The sequence below is a fragment of the Oncorhynchus mykiss genome, chromosome 7, assembly GCF_013265735.2.
Source record: "Oncorhynchus mykiss isolate Arlee chromosome 7, USDA_OmykA_1.1, whole genome shotgun sequence".
Classification (NCBI taxonomy): domain Eukaryota; kingdom Metazoa; phylum Chordata; class Actinopteri; order Salmoniformes; family Salmonidae; genus Oncorhynchus; species Oncorhynchus mykiss.
In genome coordinates, this window is record NC_048571.1 from 14,180,984 (window position 1) to 14,196,872 (window position 15,889).

General features: G+C 47.6%; 1 protein-coding gene across 9 annotated transcripts in view; it reads right to left on the reverse strand.

Moving 5' to 3' along the window:
* Window positions 1-15,889, reverse strand: part of LOC110528761 (inositol polyphosphate-4-phosphatase type I A) — a 56,250-nt gene that overhangs the window by 8,474 nt on the left and 31,887 nt on the right. For 2 of the 9 annotated variants that reach the window (XM_036982672.1, XM_036982673.1), the window contains exons 11-23: window positions 7,903-8,007; window positions 7,709-7,817; window positions 6,998-7,015; window positions 5,760-5,946; window positions 4,956-5,174; window positions 4,367-4,673; window positions 3,942-3,974; window positions 3,474-3,646; window positions 2,643-2,766; window positions 2,285-2,552; window positions 2,106-2,203; window positions 1,901-2,013; window positions 250-404 (exon numbers count right to left, since the gene is read on the reverse strand). In XM_036982672.1, the coding sequence (XP_036838567.1) occupies window positions 250-404; window positions 1,901-2,013; window positions 2,106-2,203; window positions 2,285-2,552; window positions 2,643-2,766; window positions 3,474-3,646; window positions 3,942-3,974; window positions 4,367-4,673; window positions 4,956-5,174; window positions 5,760-5,946; window positions 6,998-7,015; window positions 7,709-7,817; window positions 7,903-8,007 (1,909 nt within the window). The remainder of the gene's footprint in view (window positions 1-249; window positions 405-1,900; window positions 2,014-2,105; window positions 2,204-2,284; window positions 2,553-2,642; window positions 2,767-3,473; window positions 3,647-3,941; window positions 3,975-4,366; window positions 4,674-4,955; window positions 5,175-5,759; window positions 5,947-6,997; window positions 7,016-7,708; window positions 7,818-7,902; window positions 8,008-15,889) is intronic. The other 7 variants (XM_036982676.1, XM_036982680.1, XM_036982675.1 and 4 more) reach the window with 6 other exon arrangements.

Sequence of the window (15,889 nt, forward strand, 5' to 3'; positions counted from 1 at the left end):
ATGATGTGGGGGTATGGAAAGCGAGCTCTGTCATCATGGGGGAGCATTCTCCACAAACTGGCTGGACAGACTGACAAGCAGATGCTGCGCGAGGAACCAATGCTAATTACAGAGAATTAAAATAGAACTTATATTTTATTATTTTTAAAATGGGGGACAAGGGACCCTGTAGTTGGCACTGTCCCAGCATATGGAGCGAGCAATATGTGTGCGTTTCATTTTAGTTCAGGCAGTGGGCTGGACTCCTACCTGCGCATGCAGTCGAGGGCCTGGGAGAAGACCTGTGGGGCCATGCCATGTTCGTGCTGTAGGATCAGACACTGCTCCAGGGTGACGGACATGGCCGTGCGGTCCTTAGCACTCTTACAGCTGGTGAAACGCACACCGTTCAGACGACGACAGATCTGGGGAGGAGAGATACCAGGAAATAATAGACAGCAGGCTGCTCACTACAGAATTATTCTTCAGGCCTGCTCTGGATCCTCATTAGTAACATCCATACAGAAGGAAATGGACTGGACCCTCATTAGTAACATCCATACAGAAGGAAATGGACTGGACCCTCATTAGTAACATCCATACAGAAGGAAATGGACTGGACCCTCATTAGTAACATCCATACAGAAGGAAATGGACTGGACCCTCATTAGTAACATCCATACAGAAGGAAATGGACTGGACCCTCATTAGTAACATCCATACAGAAGGAAATGGACTGGACCCTCATTAGTAACATCCATACAGAAGGAAATTGACTGGATCCTCATTAGTAACATCCATACAGAAGGTAATGGACTGGACCCTCATTAGTAACATCCATACAGAAGGAAATGGACTGGACCCTCATTAGTAACATCCATACAGAAGGAAATGGACTGGACCCTCATTAGTAACATCCATACAGAAGGAAATGGACTGGACCCTCATTAGTAACATCCATACAGAAGGAAATGGACTGGACCCTCATTAGTAACATCCATACAGAAGGAAATGGACTGGACCCTCATTAGTAACATCCATACAGAAGGAAATGGACTGGACCCTCATTAGTAACATCTATACAGAAGGAAATGGACTGGACCCTCATTAGTAACATCCATACAGAAGGAAATGGACTGGACCCTCATTAGTAACATCCATACAGAAGGAAATGGACTGGACCCTCATTAGTAACATCCATACAGAAGGAAATGGACTGGATCCTCATTAGTAACATCCATACAGAAGGAAATGGACTGGACCCTCATTAGTAACATCCATACAGAAGGAAATGGACTGGATCCTCATTAGTAACATCCATACAGAAGGAAATGGACTGGACCCTCATTAGTAACATCCATACAGAAGGAAATGGACTGGATCCTCATTAGTAACATCCATACAGAAGGAAATGGACTGGACCCTCATTAGTAACATCCATACAGAAGGAAATGGACTGGATCCTCATTAGTAACATCCATACAGAAGGAAATGGACTGGATCCTCATTAGTAACATCCATACATAAGGAAATGGACTGGACCCTCATTAGTAACATCCATACAAAAGGAAATGGACTGGACCCTCATTAGTAACATCCATACAGAAGGAAATGGACTGGACCCTCATTAGTAACATCCATACAGAAGGAAATGGACTGGATCCTCATTAGAAACATCCATACAGAAGGAAATGGACTGGACCCTCATTAGTAACATCCATACAGAAGGAAATTGACTGGACCCTCATTAGTAACATCCATACAGAAGGAAATGGACTGGACCCTCATTAGTAACATCCATACAGAAGGAAATGGACTGGACCCTCATTAGTAACATCCATACAGAAGGAAATGGACTGGACTCGAAAGGATCATCTCCAATAATTCATTCATGGCCCTGCAGCAGAAAAAATGGGCCTACCTCTGCTGCCTGCCACAGGATATCTACGTTCTTGTTCTTCCTGGCGTGGACGTTCTGTCCCAGGAACCTCAGCAGCTCTGGTAGACATGTCTGGGAACGGGACCTGGGCAGGCCTGAGACCAGGAGAGGGGGGGGGGGGGGGGGGGGGGCTGACATTATAGGCTACATCTTAGCAATATTCTCCATTTACTTCATGGTGACTTACAGTCCTCAGGTAGGACCTCCTTGAACTGTTGATAGTAGGAGTTGAGTCTGGCCAGACTCTCTAGGTTAATGATCTCCTGCAGAGACGTGTCTCCAAACCTGTCACAAACAGGAGACATGTCAACAATACAGGGACATCACCACTCTTCATCCCTCCATCATTCCTTCCCCCCCGCTCACTTCTCTGCCAGCGTCTGCTGTTCATTGATTCCCACGTTGAAGAGCACCGGCTGGACGCGCAGCAGCATGCCGTTCTGGATCTCCCGCGGCAACGCATCAAACATGGTCTCCGGCAACGGGATGCGGACGTTGAAGCCGTCCCGGTTGCCAGTGATGACCGGCAGCATGTCGGGGGAGGAGCTGGAGGTTGCCTGGGTCACCTTGAAGGTAACGTTCCGTAGGTCCATGATGCCAACCGACATGTCCTCCAACATGGACAGCTCCTCACCTGGGAGGTGGGAGGTATGTGAGAGTGAACAATTATTAAACAGAGAAAGAGAGAGATAAAGAACGAGAGAGCGGAGAGTGTGTACTTTACCGTAGGTGCTGAGCAGAGACTCAAACTGGGCCAGCAGGCCGATGGTGTAGAGCTGCCTGAGGAAGCCATCGTCACGGAGACAGTTCCTCAGCTTGATGATGAAGCCACAGATGAGGGCAGTGAGCTGGAGACAGATATTAACATTAACACTGAGTATACAAAACATTAGGAATACCTGCTCTGTCCATGACACTGACCAAACTACGATCCCTTATTGATATCACCTGTTAAATCCCCCTTAAAATCAGTGTAGATGAAGGGGAGGAGACAGTTTAAAGAAGGATTTTTAAGCAATGAGACAATTAACAAAGATTGTATCTGTGTGCCATTCAGAGGGTGAATGGACAAGACAAAACATTGAATTGCCTTTGAACAGGGTCTGGTAGTAGGTGTCAGGCGCACCTGTTTGAGTGTGTCAAGAACTGCAACACTGCTGGGTTTTTCACACTCAACAGTTTCCAGTGTGTATCAAGAATGGTCCACCAACCAAAGGACATCCAGCCAACAAGACAACTGTGGGATGTATTGGAGTCAACATGGGCCAGCATCCCTGTGGAACGCTTTCGACACCTTGTAGTCCATGCCCTGACAAATTGAGGATGTTATGAGGGCAAAAAGAGGGGGGGTGCTACTCAATATTAGGAATTGTTCCTAATTTTGGTATACTCAGTGTATATTAAATGTTTTTATTTACACATATTACTGTACCTCACTGCTTGTGTGTCTGTATGTATGCGCACATGTGTGTTTGCTAATGGGTGTCTGTGCACACATGTATTTGCATCTGCGTGTGTGCACACGTCAGTATGTGTGGATGTGTCCTGTGCTGACCGTCTGGCAGAAGACCACGTCTCGTCTGTACTGCAGGGAGAGGTCCATGGCGATGGTAGGAGCGCTGTCCTGCATCAACAGGAACACCATGGAGCTCTTAGCCTTGTCACTCATCATAGCCACACACTCTGTCAGCGTGGTGAGGAGAGGGTACAGCGCCTCGCTCCACTCCCCTGGGCCAGACACACAGTAACAAAAACAGTAACACACACTATGTACTCTTCTGCATTGAAAGCATCCTGAGACCCTTAAACTGCTGCTGCAACTCCTTCATATAATGTGAGACAATAACATGTGACAACACATTGGCCTTTAAGTCCTTCATCTCTGATAAGGTACTAGAAACAGAGGTGTCATACAGACGGTGATCTATAGAGCTAGACGAAGCAGTGGCACTGAGCTGGGCTGCAGCTAGAAGCAGTCAGAGAGACAGGGGGACAGAAGCTGGGGAGAGGACAGAGCTCTTACCTGGGAAAGCCTCCTCGCCACTGGGGCTGCCATCTGGAAGGGGTGGAGGTGCCACATGCATGGTTAGGGAGCACCATCAGCAACATGGCAGACAGCACACAGTACAGTAAGCACATAATAAGCTAGCTGGCTACAGTACGTAGGCTGAGCTGGCACATAGGAGGCCACAGCAACGGGACTTTGGCTGGCCTCCAGAATACAACAAGCACTGACAGACCTACCTAACACAGAGAAAAATGAACCATTCACACATAGGAAATATACATCTTTGGAATGTTTAAGAACAAAATACTGCACAAAAACAAGGTAGACCAATTCTAATAGGTTGAGATATGATGAATATGATAGCAGTATGATGAGAGGACAAATGTGCATGACAAAGCTAAAAAGCAAGTGAAGTGAAGTAAGAAAGGAAAGAAACCTACATGGGTTTTTGTCAGGGCTGGGTGGGCATGCATGAGTCAGATTCAGGGTGAGAGCAGGCAGGAGGGAGGATGATGATGGTGGGGGGGAAGGTAGTGATGATGAAGGCTCCTCCTGGGTCATGCAATCGGGGTTGATCCAGAATGCCCTGGTACTCTGGTTACCTTTCTTACTGCTGCCGCCCTGCTGGTGGCCTGGGGTAGTGTCCCCCTGGCTGCTGTCGCCAGGCAGACGGTCCTTCTGAAGGAGTTTGTCCACCCGCTGGATAATACACTCCAGACTCTTGTCTACATTTAGCCACACCTTCTCCTGGGGGGAGGGAATGAAGAGGAGGAATAGAAAAGAGAAGAACAGTGTAGGGGAAGGGAGAGAAGGGTGGAAGAGAGGAGAGACGAGAGAAGAGAATAAACAAAAGCCAATAAAATCTAGAGTTCCAGTCTAGACATCTGATGGACCAACAAACCAAATCCCTCAGTAAACACACTGCTTTCTTCCTTACATACTGGAACTGGATTTAAGTGCTCCTAAACCACGAAGGCTAAACTGGAGTTGATCTGTGAACCCCTGAGCCCTGGTGACCCCTTGCCTTACCCACTCCTCCTCGTGCCAGTCGACGTGCAGCGAGGAACGGCTGTTGCATCCGCTCCACTTGGCCAACAGCGTGTCCCGGTCGTTGCGCAGGACTACTTGATCGGTGCCGTCGGCGGAGGGTGACGCCTTGGAGGCGATGTACTCAGGACGTGCCGCGTTCAGCGCCTGGATTGCCGAGGCCAGCAGTTTGCAGTCGCACTCCGTCACCAGCTGGCGAGTCTGAGGGTAAAGGTCATACGAACCACACAGTGGGAATTGAGCCAAGCAAGAGATGCCGTTCTGTATTCTCGTCCGTCCACAAATTACATTGGTCAAATAATATATCGATCTCTTTGGGTTTATGACTGAAGAGAAAATACACACCCCACAAAGGTCAGTAAAACAGCACAAACAGACCTGGTACAGACCAGGCCAGGGGCTCTCCTTCCCCAACAGACCTGGTACAGACCAGGCCAGGGGCTCTCCTTCCCCAACAGACCTGGTACAGACCAGGCCAGGGGCTCTCCTTCCCCAACAGACCTGGTACAGACCAGGCGCTCCCTCACAAACAGACCTGGTACCAGGCCAGGGGCTCTCCCTCACAAACAGACCTGGTACCAGGCCAGGGGCTCTCCCTCACAAACAGACCTGGTACCAGGCCAGGGGCTCTCCCTCACAAACAGACCTGGTACCAGGCCAGGGGCTCTCCCTCACAAACAGACCTGGTACCAGGCTAGGGGCTCTCCCTCACAAACAGACCTGGTACCAGGCTAGGGGCTCTCCCTCACAAACAGACCTGGTACCAGGCTAGGGGCTCTCCCTCACCTTATCAGCCAGGATGGCGAGGGTCCTCTCTAGACCGTTGGCAGAGCGGTCCTTGGCGGCGCGGGACAGCCTCTCAGCATAGTAGCTGACCTGGGTCTTCAGGGTGTTGATGTGGGAGATGATCTCCTTGGCCCGGACAATGTCCTGAGGGATGTACACTATAGACTGACAGCTGGACAGGGCACTGCTGCAGGGACAGACAGGGTGGGGTGTTACGAGAACACAGCATTTACCCTGAATCGCAGACATGTAGACACAGAGACAGTAGTCACAGACACACAGAGACAGTAGTCACAGATACAGTAGTCACAGACAGACGTAGACGCAGAGACAGTAGTCACGGGACAGGTAGACGCAGAGACAGTAGTCACAGACAGTAGAGGTAGACGCGGGCGCAGAGACAGTAGTCAGACACGCAGAGACAGTAGTCACAGACACGCAGATGCAGAGACAGTAGTCACAGACACGTAAACGCAGAGACAGTAGTCACAGACACGTAAACGCAGAGACAGTAGAGGTAGACGCAGAGACAGTAGTCAGACACGTAGACGCAGACAGTAGACACATACAGAGACAGACACAGAAGACGCAGACAGTAGACGCAGACGCACATGTGTAGACAAAGATGGTAAGAGCACACAGGAATGTGAGACTGAATGTGCACTGCATTCTGGGAACTGAAGGAGAATGTTGAGAATGTTGCAGAAGTACATTCTCTCACACTGCTTGACAGATTACACACCTGGCTGCATACAATATATATCTGAATAATTCAACTCTGCTAGAATATTCTACTCTGCAGGTCTGGGACTGAGGTGAGCATCCACATCTGCATGCACAAGCCTGTTCCTCACCTGGAACACAGACAACACTATCTAGACATAGAACCACAGATGTTCAGAGTGAGGCAGACTGTTTAAGATGTAGAATGTACAATGCTATTGTTATGGATCTGTCGGTCTCTGTAGTTCTATGCCTCAAACCCCATAGCAAGCGCTCTACTGTAGATCACCCTCTGTCCATATTCAGTAGCTTACGATGTTACTCACAGGCGGCCATTGTGGATTCACACTTACAGTGGTGAAACACAGGTAGGTGACTGAGTGACTCAGCCTTACAGCTAAAACAACAAACTCAGTGACGGCGAACAAACAATTATTTCCGTGCAGAAAGAACCAAACAAACAGTGGGGAGAATAAAATGACTAAAGAACAGAATCAGAGTACATAGGAACTCACCATTCTTCCTCATAAACGCTGATTAGAAAATAAAGATGCAATTGGAAAAAATTAAAAAGCCAGAAAACTGAAAATCATCTTTGAAATATATAATATAATTAAGGGGAAATGCCAAGGCTAAAAGCAGCATAGCATGTAGTGTACAATGAGAAAACAGCCGGAAGTTGGCCGTCAAAATACGGATCATGCAGTAGCACAAGAACAAGGGATAAACAGAAGTACATGGATTTGATAAATGAGGCATTGCATTTGACAGTATGTTGTGGGGAATCATTCATTAACCACATAAATAATATCATTCTCAGGATGTGATTCTCAACTGTATAATGACGTTAATGTTTCGACAAAAGCAGTGGTTTGTGTTTAATGCAGGTATTCATTCTACCTAATGGTTAAAACACCGTAAACATGTTTCGATGCAGTCCAACGTTCCAATACCATTTTAAAAGGGGATGGGGAGAGATACAAGGGTGTTTCTCTACCAAAAACAGACTTAGGATTCACTTGATTAGAAATGTGTCCGTTAAAAACAAGAGACTTAAAAAGCCAGGCCCACACACAGCCAGATAATCAGTCAGTCAGTAGGGTTGTTAGCTGAAAAAATGTGATAAGATTAGTGAGCATTGGCAGCAAGAAGGATACATCTAATACAACCAAGGTTCTACCGCAGTTCCACCTGGGTTCCACCTCTTTGTGAGGTTCTATACTCACTGTTTCTTGGCCTCCTCGAACTTGGTGATTTGCTTGCGCAGGCCGCTGTTCTTGAAGCCCTGGTAGTGGGCGGCGGGAGCCCCGATAGTCACCACGTCATACGTGTGGTCTGGGGAAACATAACTATTAAGGCCAAAGTGGAGAGCTGCATGAACATCCAGGGAGGGGGAAACAGGGAATGGGGCTCAGCTCACCAAAGCCAGACTCATCCTGCACCCTCATCCTCTGGACATGAAGGTTGGTGGGTATGAACTCCAGCTTCCTCTCTGCCTTCAGGTTACTGGCCTTGAACGACGGACCTGGAGGAAAGACCAGAGAAAAGAGAGGGGTGGAATAGACAGAGTAGGATTCTCATGTTAAACCACAACAAACCACCTTAGACATAGTTATCTGAGGTTGAAATACATTTGTGTGTTACTTGTAGTCGTGTGTGTGTGTGTGTGTGTGTGTGTACAGTACTAACCCTTGTAGTTGGTGAGGTGTGGGGGATGAATCAGAATTAGTTGGGTAACATAGATAAGATGTTTTATTTTGGGAGATACTTGTCATTTAGAATGTATCTTTTTGGACTATAGTGTTGGCAGTTTGCAGTTATCCTTTCTCTGCTAGGGCTCAGTTTCTTGGGCCCCAGAGAGGGGAGAGGTCAGGCCTGTCTTCATTTGTGAAAATATCTTTTAAACCATGTGAAGGGATGATTGAGGGGGAACCAATTATCTCTTGGCTCCAGTATGTATGTGTGCTAGTCACTCCCTACTTTTCTCATTGAGAAAATGAGGGAGTTTGTGGATGGGAGAGGAGGATGGCAATGTCTGGAACCATTGTATGTCCCCTCTGAGGTTGCCCTTATCTTTCCCTAGTATATGACCTAAGAGGCTCACTGTCTTCAGTGAGTTTGTCCAGGTTTGGGTGTATTTGAGATGGGAGTATCTAGAATTGACAATTGATATATGCCATTGGATGAGGTAATGTTTTGGTACTATGTTGTACAAAGAACGAGATAAGAACTTAGTTTAGGAGACCAAACTGATAATTTATAGCTAATGCTGTCTGGCTATGGGATACTCCTCTCTCAAGTAAAAATCTTTCTTTGTGAAGTTCCTATTATCTATGGTTTGTCATGTCGACTAGGGGTGTGGATCTTTGCTATAAAAGATCTCAGTTGCCATTATGTTGACCACTCAACTTTTCATTAGCGATACTGAAATGTTGAAAGTCAAAATGCAAAAGTGTAATTATTATTAAAAGGTGAAGATTAAGCATAACTCTGACTGGTGTGTGATTTGCTCTCTCATCATTTGGTAATACAGGAAATTTCCACGACATTTGGCGACGAGGATGGGATGTGAATCTTCACTCGGTGACCGCTACTGATGAGCTAGGTAATCATGCACAAGGGATCCCTCAAACTTGGGATCCGAGGGAGACCACACGTCGGGAACGGAGCAGATGGACTAACCTAAGATCCGAGAGGCAGCGAGCCGAGTGGATGCCACATCCCGAACATAGTAAAAAAAAGTGAGGTGAGCAAACCACACTTGAAGTTGAGTTTTTTAACAAAAGCCTCTGTTACGTGGGCTCTGAGTGTGTTCCTGTGTGAGGGGGGCACCTTGGAGGCGTAAACAGGGCCGAGTCAGAGGAGAGTAATCTGAGAGTTTGTGGACTCAAAGATACTCTGACACTGTCCGGTTGCAGGCGACCTAGAGCCGTCCTGACACTGAATTGATCACAGTGGGGATTGGTGGGATCTGTGGGGGTGAGGGGCCAGGGTGGCTGTGTTCTGTGTGAAACACGGTACTTGGTGAAGCCCTATTGGAAGAAGGACGTCATTCTGAAGGTGTCTGTGTGACTGCCTAAGTGACCCTCAGAGGTGGTGAATTCCAATTATTTTAAAATGTGCTAGCCAGGTATGCCCTGGGTTACTCTGTGTGAGTGTGTTGTTTTGTAGGAGCGTTCTGTGTGGGCGCGGTAGGTTGACTCTGTGTGGGTAACCTTTTAATTAGGTTCTGATGTTCTGTGTGGACATCTGACCAGTTCTGTGTGAGCATCTGACCAATCCTGTGTGGGTGATCATTAAAATTCTGTGTGAGTGATCATTAAAATTCTGTGTGAGTACTTAAGGAATTCCTGTTATAACTGTTTCTCTTCCTGTGTGCGTGCGTGATATTTTGTGTGTGTATGTGTGTGTGCGTGATATTTTGTGTGTGTGTGTGTGTGGGACTATGGAGCCATGGGCGCGCGCGAGTGCAAAGAACCAGGCATTCCGGACCCTCCTACTGGAGCCTTGAAGGTTATGGTAGATAAATGGGGTAGGGATATTCTGGAACAGGTACTTCTATGGCATAGAGAGGGTGGTTTTCCTTTGACAGGGACACTAAGTGTGACGCTGTTAGACGAGATAAGACAGAGATTGGTAGAGAAGAAAGGTAAACTAGGAAAAAAGGATCAAAATGACTGGGTGAAATTCAGGAAATGGGAAAGGGAAGCTGACAAATGAAAGAAGGACACATTTCAGGGAAAACCCTGTCAGAATATGGTAGTTCAGACTGAGGAAGGAGAAAATAAGGGGAAAGATGAAACAGTGAGAAGGAATAGGAAGGATGATGATGAGACTGAGTAGTACCGTAGAGAGGGGGACAAACACTCTACCCAGTGTTGCCGGACCTCCCTCCCTCCTCAGCCGCCTCCTGCTGGTCCACTGGATGCAAGACCACTACAATCTGCAGCCCCACCCCGTCTCTCCCGACACCACGGTGATTGATCGTCTGGCACAGAGCCTGGCTGAAGTCCTGACAGGGTCTGGAGTGGCTGGCCAGTCCCACTGGAGGTGCAGTGGGGGGAGCACGCCAGAAGGGTAAAAATATCAACAATCCTTTGAGGCTCCTCCACTCAGCTCCAGTGAGAAAAGTGAGAACGGAGGGGCACCCCAGCTGACTCCCCCGTTGAAGGACCGTCTACGGGCCAGGATGGAGAGGCGTGTCTCTACCCCCTTCCCATACAACCCAGCATCAGACATGTATCGTCAATACCCTCTGATGGCCTGTCACAACCCTCAGCCTCGAACTGATGATGCTAATGCTGCTGCCACCGCAGCATGGAACCCCATTGTGTATGTCCAGAGGACGTGGAGACATAATGAAATCAAATACATTGTAGAAGACCTACCAGACCCAAGTAAGGACGCTGTGAAATATTCAGTAGAAATGAGGGTATTGGTGGGTCAGTACAAACCATCTGCTGCTGAGATAGCCCATATCTGTAAAAAGAAACTGGGACTCAGGTGGGCGGATGTACAGGGACAGTTTGATTGCAACTACCTGTGGGTTGTGAATGACGCATATCAGGACCAGATAACGGCACTGCTGGCCAGGATTGTGGAGATGTATCCAACTAAGACTGACTGGACTGCTATCAGAGAATGCACTATGAAGAAAGAGGAGAGCCTGGAGGCTTTCAGAAAGAGACTTGAGACCTGTTTCAAGGCTACACAGTGGTATCCAACCAAACAAACATGCATATGGGGATCTGCTGAAAGACGCCCTGGTGAGGGGTCTGACACCGGGCCTGGAGAAAGCTGTGAGGACTACCTGCATCAGTTGGGAGACTGAGCCATTAGCAACAGTGGTACAGCACTGCAAGCATGCTGAGAGACAACAAAGTAGGAAGAAAAAATAAAGGAAGAAAAAGTAAAGACACAGAAACTACAGGCTGCCCAGATGACGTTTTACCAGGGAGCAGCCCCAGCAGGGACAGGAAGAGGGGGTGGAGTGTGCAAGTGTTACAACTGTGGGAAGCCAAGTCATTTTGCTGCTGACTGCTCCGAGCCAACGAATCCAGAGGAACAAAGGCAGGGGCGGACCGAGAAGAGGGGACCGAGAGGAGGGGGCAAGAGGAGCACATGCATGGACAGCCCCATTCCAACAACAGCCATGGCAGCCACCTCCCAACCAATGGCAGGTCGGGCCACCACACGGGGTCCAGCAACAGTAACAGTGGGGCCCACAAGGAGTCTCTCTAGGCAGAGGACAACCTGGAGCCTGGCAGACGGGGCCGCCGGCACAGACAACCCTGTACAATTATTGAGTATTGACATGATGAGGAGACATGGACAGTTGTGCTAAAATCCTCAGAGCAACAAGAGCATTTGTTTTTAAAGTGTCACACCCTTCCGAGAGTAGAGCCAACCGTGGAGGCTTTTGTCAATGGTGAGTCCCTAATATTTCTTGTTGATATTGGGGCTGCTATGTCTGTCATTAACTGCAAGGCTATGATAAAACCTCCCATGTCTAATGAAATAGTCAAAACTGTAGGGGGTTCAGGCCTCCCACTCAGAGAGCAGGTAACTATGTCTCTGCCTGTCTCCTTTTGTGAGGAGAAGTGTCAAAATCAATTTCTCTACTCTGACCACTGTTCTGTCAATCTGATGGGCAGGGACCTCCTGTGTGAACTTGGCATCAACATAACATGTGGCCGAACCGATTTAACTATTATTCACGAAGAAGAGGAGGAAGGGGGGGGGAGCAATTGATGTTAATGTCTGAGTTTTGTAACTGGTATTATGCATGGGATGTTGATGAGGTGCCCAATATTGCTTGTGTTTTCTCAATGGCCGAAACCCATTGGGACCACGAGGGCAGTTTCATGTCTGAAGCAGGCTTACATTGCACCTCCCATTTTTCACCATTGACAATAGATTTCCATTATGAGAAACAATGGCTGTGTGCTACATACTGTAGCAGTGATTTCTATGTTTTAGAGGTTAATCTAACCCCTAATCTAACCCCTACCTGTTTGAGGATAGCACACCACTTGTGTCCCTGGCAAAATCAGACAGAGTAAAATGGGTGGATACTGGAATTTGGATGAAATGCTTGGTTGATGCTACAGACTGGGAGATGCACCATGATGGGTCAACTTATTCACCCAGCACACTGACAAGTTGTTACCCACTCAGTTGGGGAACTCCAACTGAGAGGGGTGTGCAATGGTGTTGATCACGTTTCTTTTTCTACCAATATCATGTTGTTGAGTGAAGACTCACCCCTCCTGAGAGGGGTCCCTGAATGCCTATGGGCAAGGGACAAGTATGATTTTGGGAGAATAAAGGGAGCTGAGCCAATGGTAGTCACCAGGCGCCCATCTAGAGCACAGGAGCCACTCAGTAGGGAGGCAATAGTAGGTATTCCTCCTGTTCATGCATCCTTGTTAGCTAATGGTGCTTTAATTCCCTATCCAGAATCACCCTGTAACACATCTATCTTGCCTGTTAGAAAACATTCAGGTGATTAGAGATTGGTCCAGGACTTAAGGCCTGTGAACGATGCAGTTTTTGCCCGTGCCCCGGTGGTTCCTACACTGTTGGGGGGCGGTACCACCCACAGCAGAGTGGTTCTCTGTGATTTATTTGATGAATGCATTTTTCAGTATTCCAGTGGCACCAGAATCTCAGTTCTGGTTTGCTTTCACGTTTCTAGGAAAGCGATTTACTTGGACTGTGGCTCCAATGGGTTACGTGGAATCCCCCGCTATTTTGTCAGCAGCTTTAGAACAAAATCTGAAGGGTTTTTTACCCCCTGAGAGCAGCACTCTGATTCACTATGTGGATGATTTGTTGTTGTGCTCCAGTTCAATGGAAACTTTTGAAACTGATATTCGGGCTCTGTTGATATTTCTCGCTGAGAATGGCCACAAAGTTTCAAAGAAGAATTTAGTTGGTTTCACAGACAGTGAGGTATTTGGGTTATGACATCTCTCCCAGTGGCAGGCAGCTGGGTAAAGAGAGGATACAGGCTATTCTCTCTGTCCCATAGCCGGTTACTAAACGACACGATGTCATTGACTGGTATAGCAGGGTATTGTAGGGCGTGGTTACCTGACTATGCTGAGGTGGTGCAGCCACTTGCTGACCTTATTTATGGCCACAAAATGGCTATGATTGACAAAATTAAGTGGACACCAGAGGGACTGACTGCTCTGACCAGACAAACAACTCATGACTACTTCTCCCTGTTTGGGGCTCCCTGACCATTCTAAACCTTTTAACATCTTTGTTAGTGAGAAAAATGGTTTTATGTAATCTGTTTTAACACAGGAACATGGAGGAAAGCAGCACCCAGTTGGGTATTATTCCAAACAGCTGGACAGTGTGGCCAGAGGTCTGGTTTGTTGTTTGAGAGCTGTGGCTGCTGCTACTGAAGCTGTGTTGGCTTGTGCAGACATTGTTGCCACTGTACACGATCCTCATGCTGTACATGCTCTTATTTCACATGCAAAGACGCCCCATCTCACACCAGCTCGACTGCTCCATTATCAGAATGTTCTTCTGACAATGTGTCATGTGACCCTGAAGAGGTGCACTGTGTTAAATCCTGCTACTTTGTTGCCCACCGAGGATGGAGAGCCGCACAACTGTGCTGCCCTGGTGGAGCTTGTCTCTAAACCAAGGTCGGACTTAACTGATGTCCCTTTGCAAAATGCACATTTGGAATGGTTTGTAGATGGCTCTGCTCAGCGTTCTGAGAAAAGAGAACCATTGTTTGCGTACGCGGTTACTACTGCCTCAACCACACTGGAAAGTGCTAAATTACCCTCCCACCTTTCTGCTCAAGCAGCAGAACTCTTTGCACTAACTAGAGCTTGCATATTAGCTAAAGGCCAGTCTGCTACGATCTATACAGATAGCAGATATGCCTTTGGTGTGGTACATGATTTTGGTACTCTGTGGAAACAGCGCGGCTACCTGACCTCCTCTGGTAAGACGATCTCTCATTAAAAACTTGTTGATAACTTGCTAAAAGCTATTTTGCTCCCTTCTGAAATTGCTGTTTGTAAGTGCCTTGCTCATGCTAACTCTTCCAACCCTGTCTCCAAAGGTAATGCTATGGCTAACAACATGGGAAGAGGGATTCCCATGCCACTGTCGGCTCATCCGACTCCGGAAGGACCATTTGAACACATAATAATGGATTTTATTGAACTCTCTCCTTGTCAAGGTTACAAATATTGTCTGGTGATAGTGGATGCCTTCTCCAAGTAGGTAGAGGCATTCCCATGTCGACATTCCACTGCTATGGCAGTAGCCAAGAATCTCCTTAGGGAGATCATCCCAAGGTCGGGGTTACCATCTAAATTAACCAGCAACAATGGCTTCCACTTTGTAAACCTGGTGATACAGAACTTGTCTGAGAGTCTGCAGATAGACCTCAGGACCCATTGTAGCTATAGGCCGCAATCCGGCGGTTTAGTTAAACGCGCTAATCAAACCCTAAAATCTAAGATGGTAAAGCTTATGGCAGAGACAGGGCTTTCTTGGGTCACTGTGATCCCCCTGGCTCTGATGTACATGCGAGGGCGGCCCCACAGAATCACTGGATTGGCTCCTCATGAGGTTCTGACAGGTAGACCAATGAGGATGATTAATTCTCCCTTCTCACAGAACAAGCTGACACTGATGGGCTGTGACGATGACATGGTAAGTTATTGTACTTCTCTAAACAATGTTCTGAAGGCTATTTTCCCCAGAGGGAAAGCGTCTCTACCCCAGCCACTGGTGGGGATCCTGCACAAACTGCAACCAGGTGACTGGGTGGTGGTGAAAGACCTGAGACAAAAGCATTGGAACCAGCAGAGGTGGACTGGACCATACCAGGTGATGCTGATTACCCCCACTGCTGTTCGCGTAGCTGAGAGGTCTACTTGGATCCATGCCAACCACTGCAGGAAGGTGCCATACTGCCGACCAGACCCTGAGGATGGAGGACCAGAGATGCCGGAAGTCAGACTAGATGGCCATGGGAGGATCAGGCCCAGACTCGCATAAAGTTTATTGCTATGGTCTTGAGCCTTCTCATTACAGTTGCCATATGGACATTGACTCAACGACAACCGGTCCTGGAAAGACCACATGGTACGGACTCGACTGATGACCGGCAGGCTCAGGACAGGAGTCCAGCAAACAATAGCCGCTCCCATATCGAAAGAAGAAGGTCGAGTACTCCACTGGATGAGCATTACAGTAGGAATCACAAGGGAAACACTTGGTGGTCACTGCTTAACTGTACAGTAAAGACTGAACTGATGTTAGGAAATACCTCCTGTTATGTATGTAGCTTGTTTCCACATTCAGCGATCTCCCCATTCTTACAGTATTCAGTAGAGGTCAGCATTAACCTCTTACAGCCACCG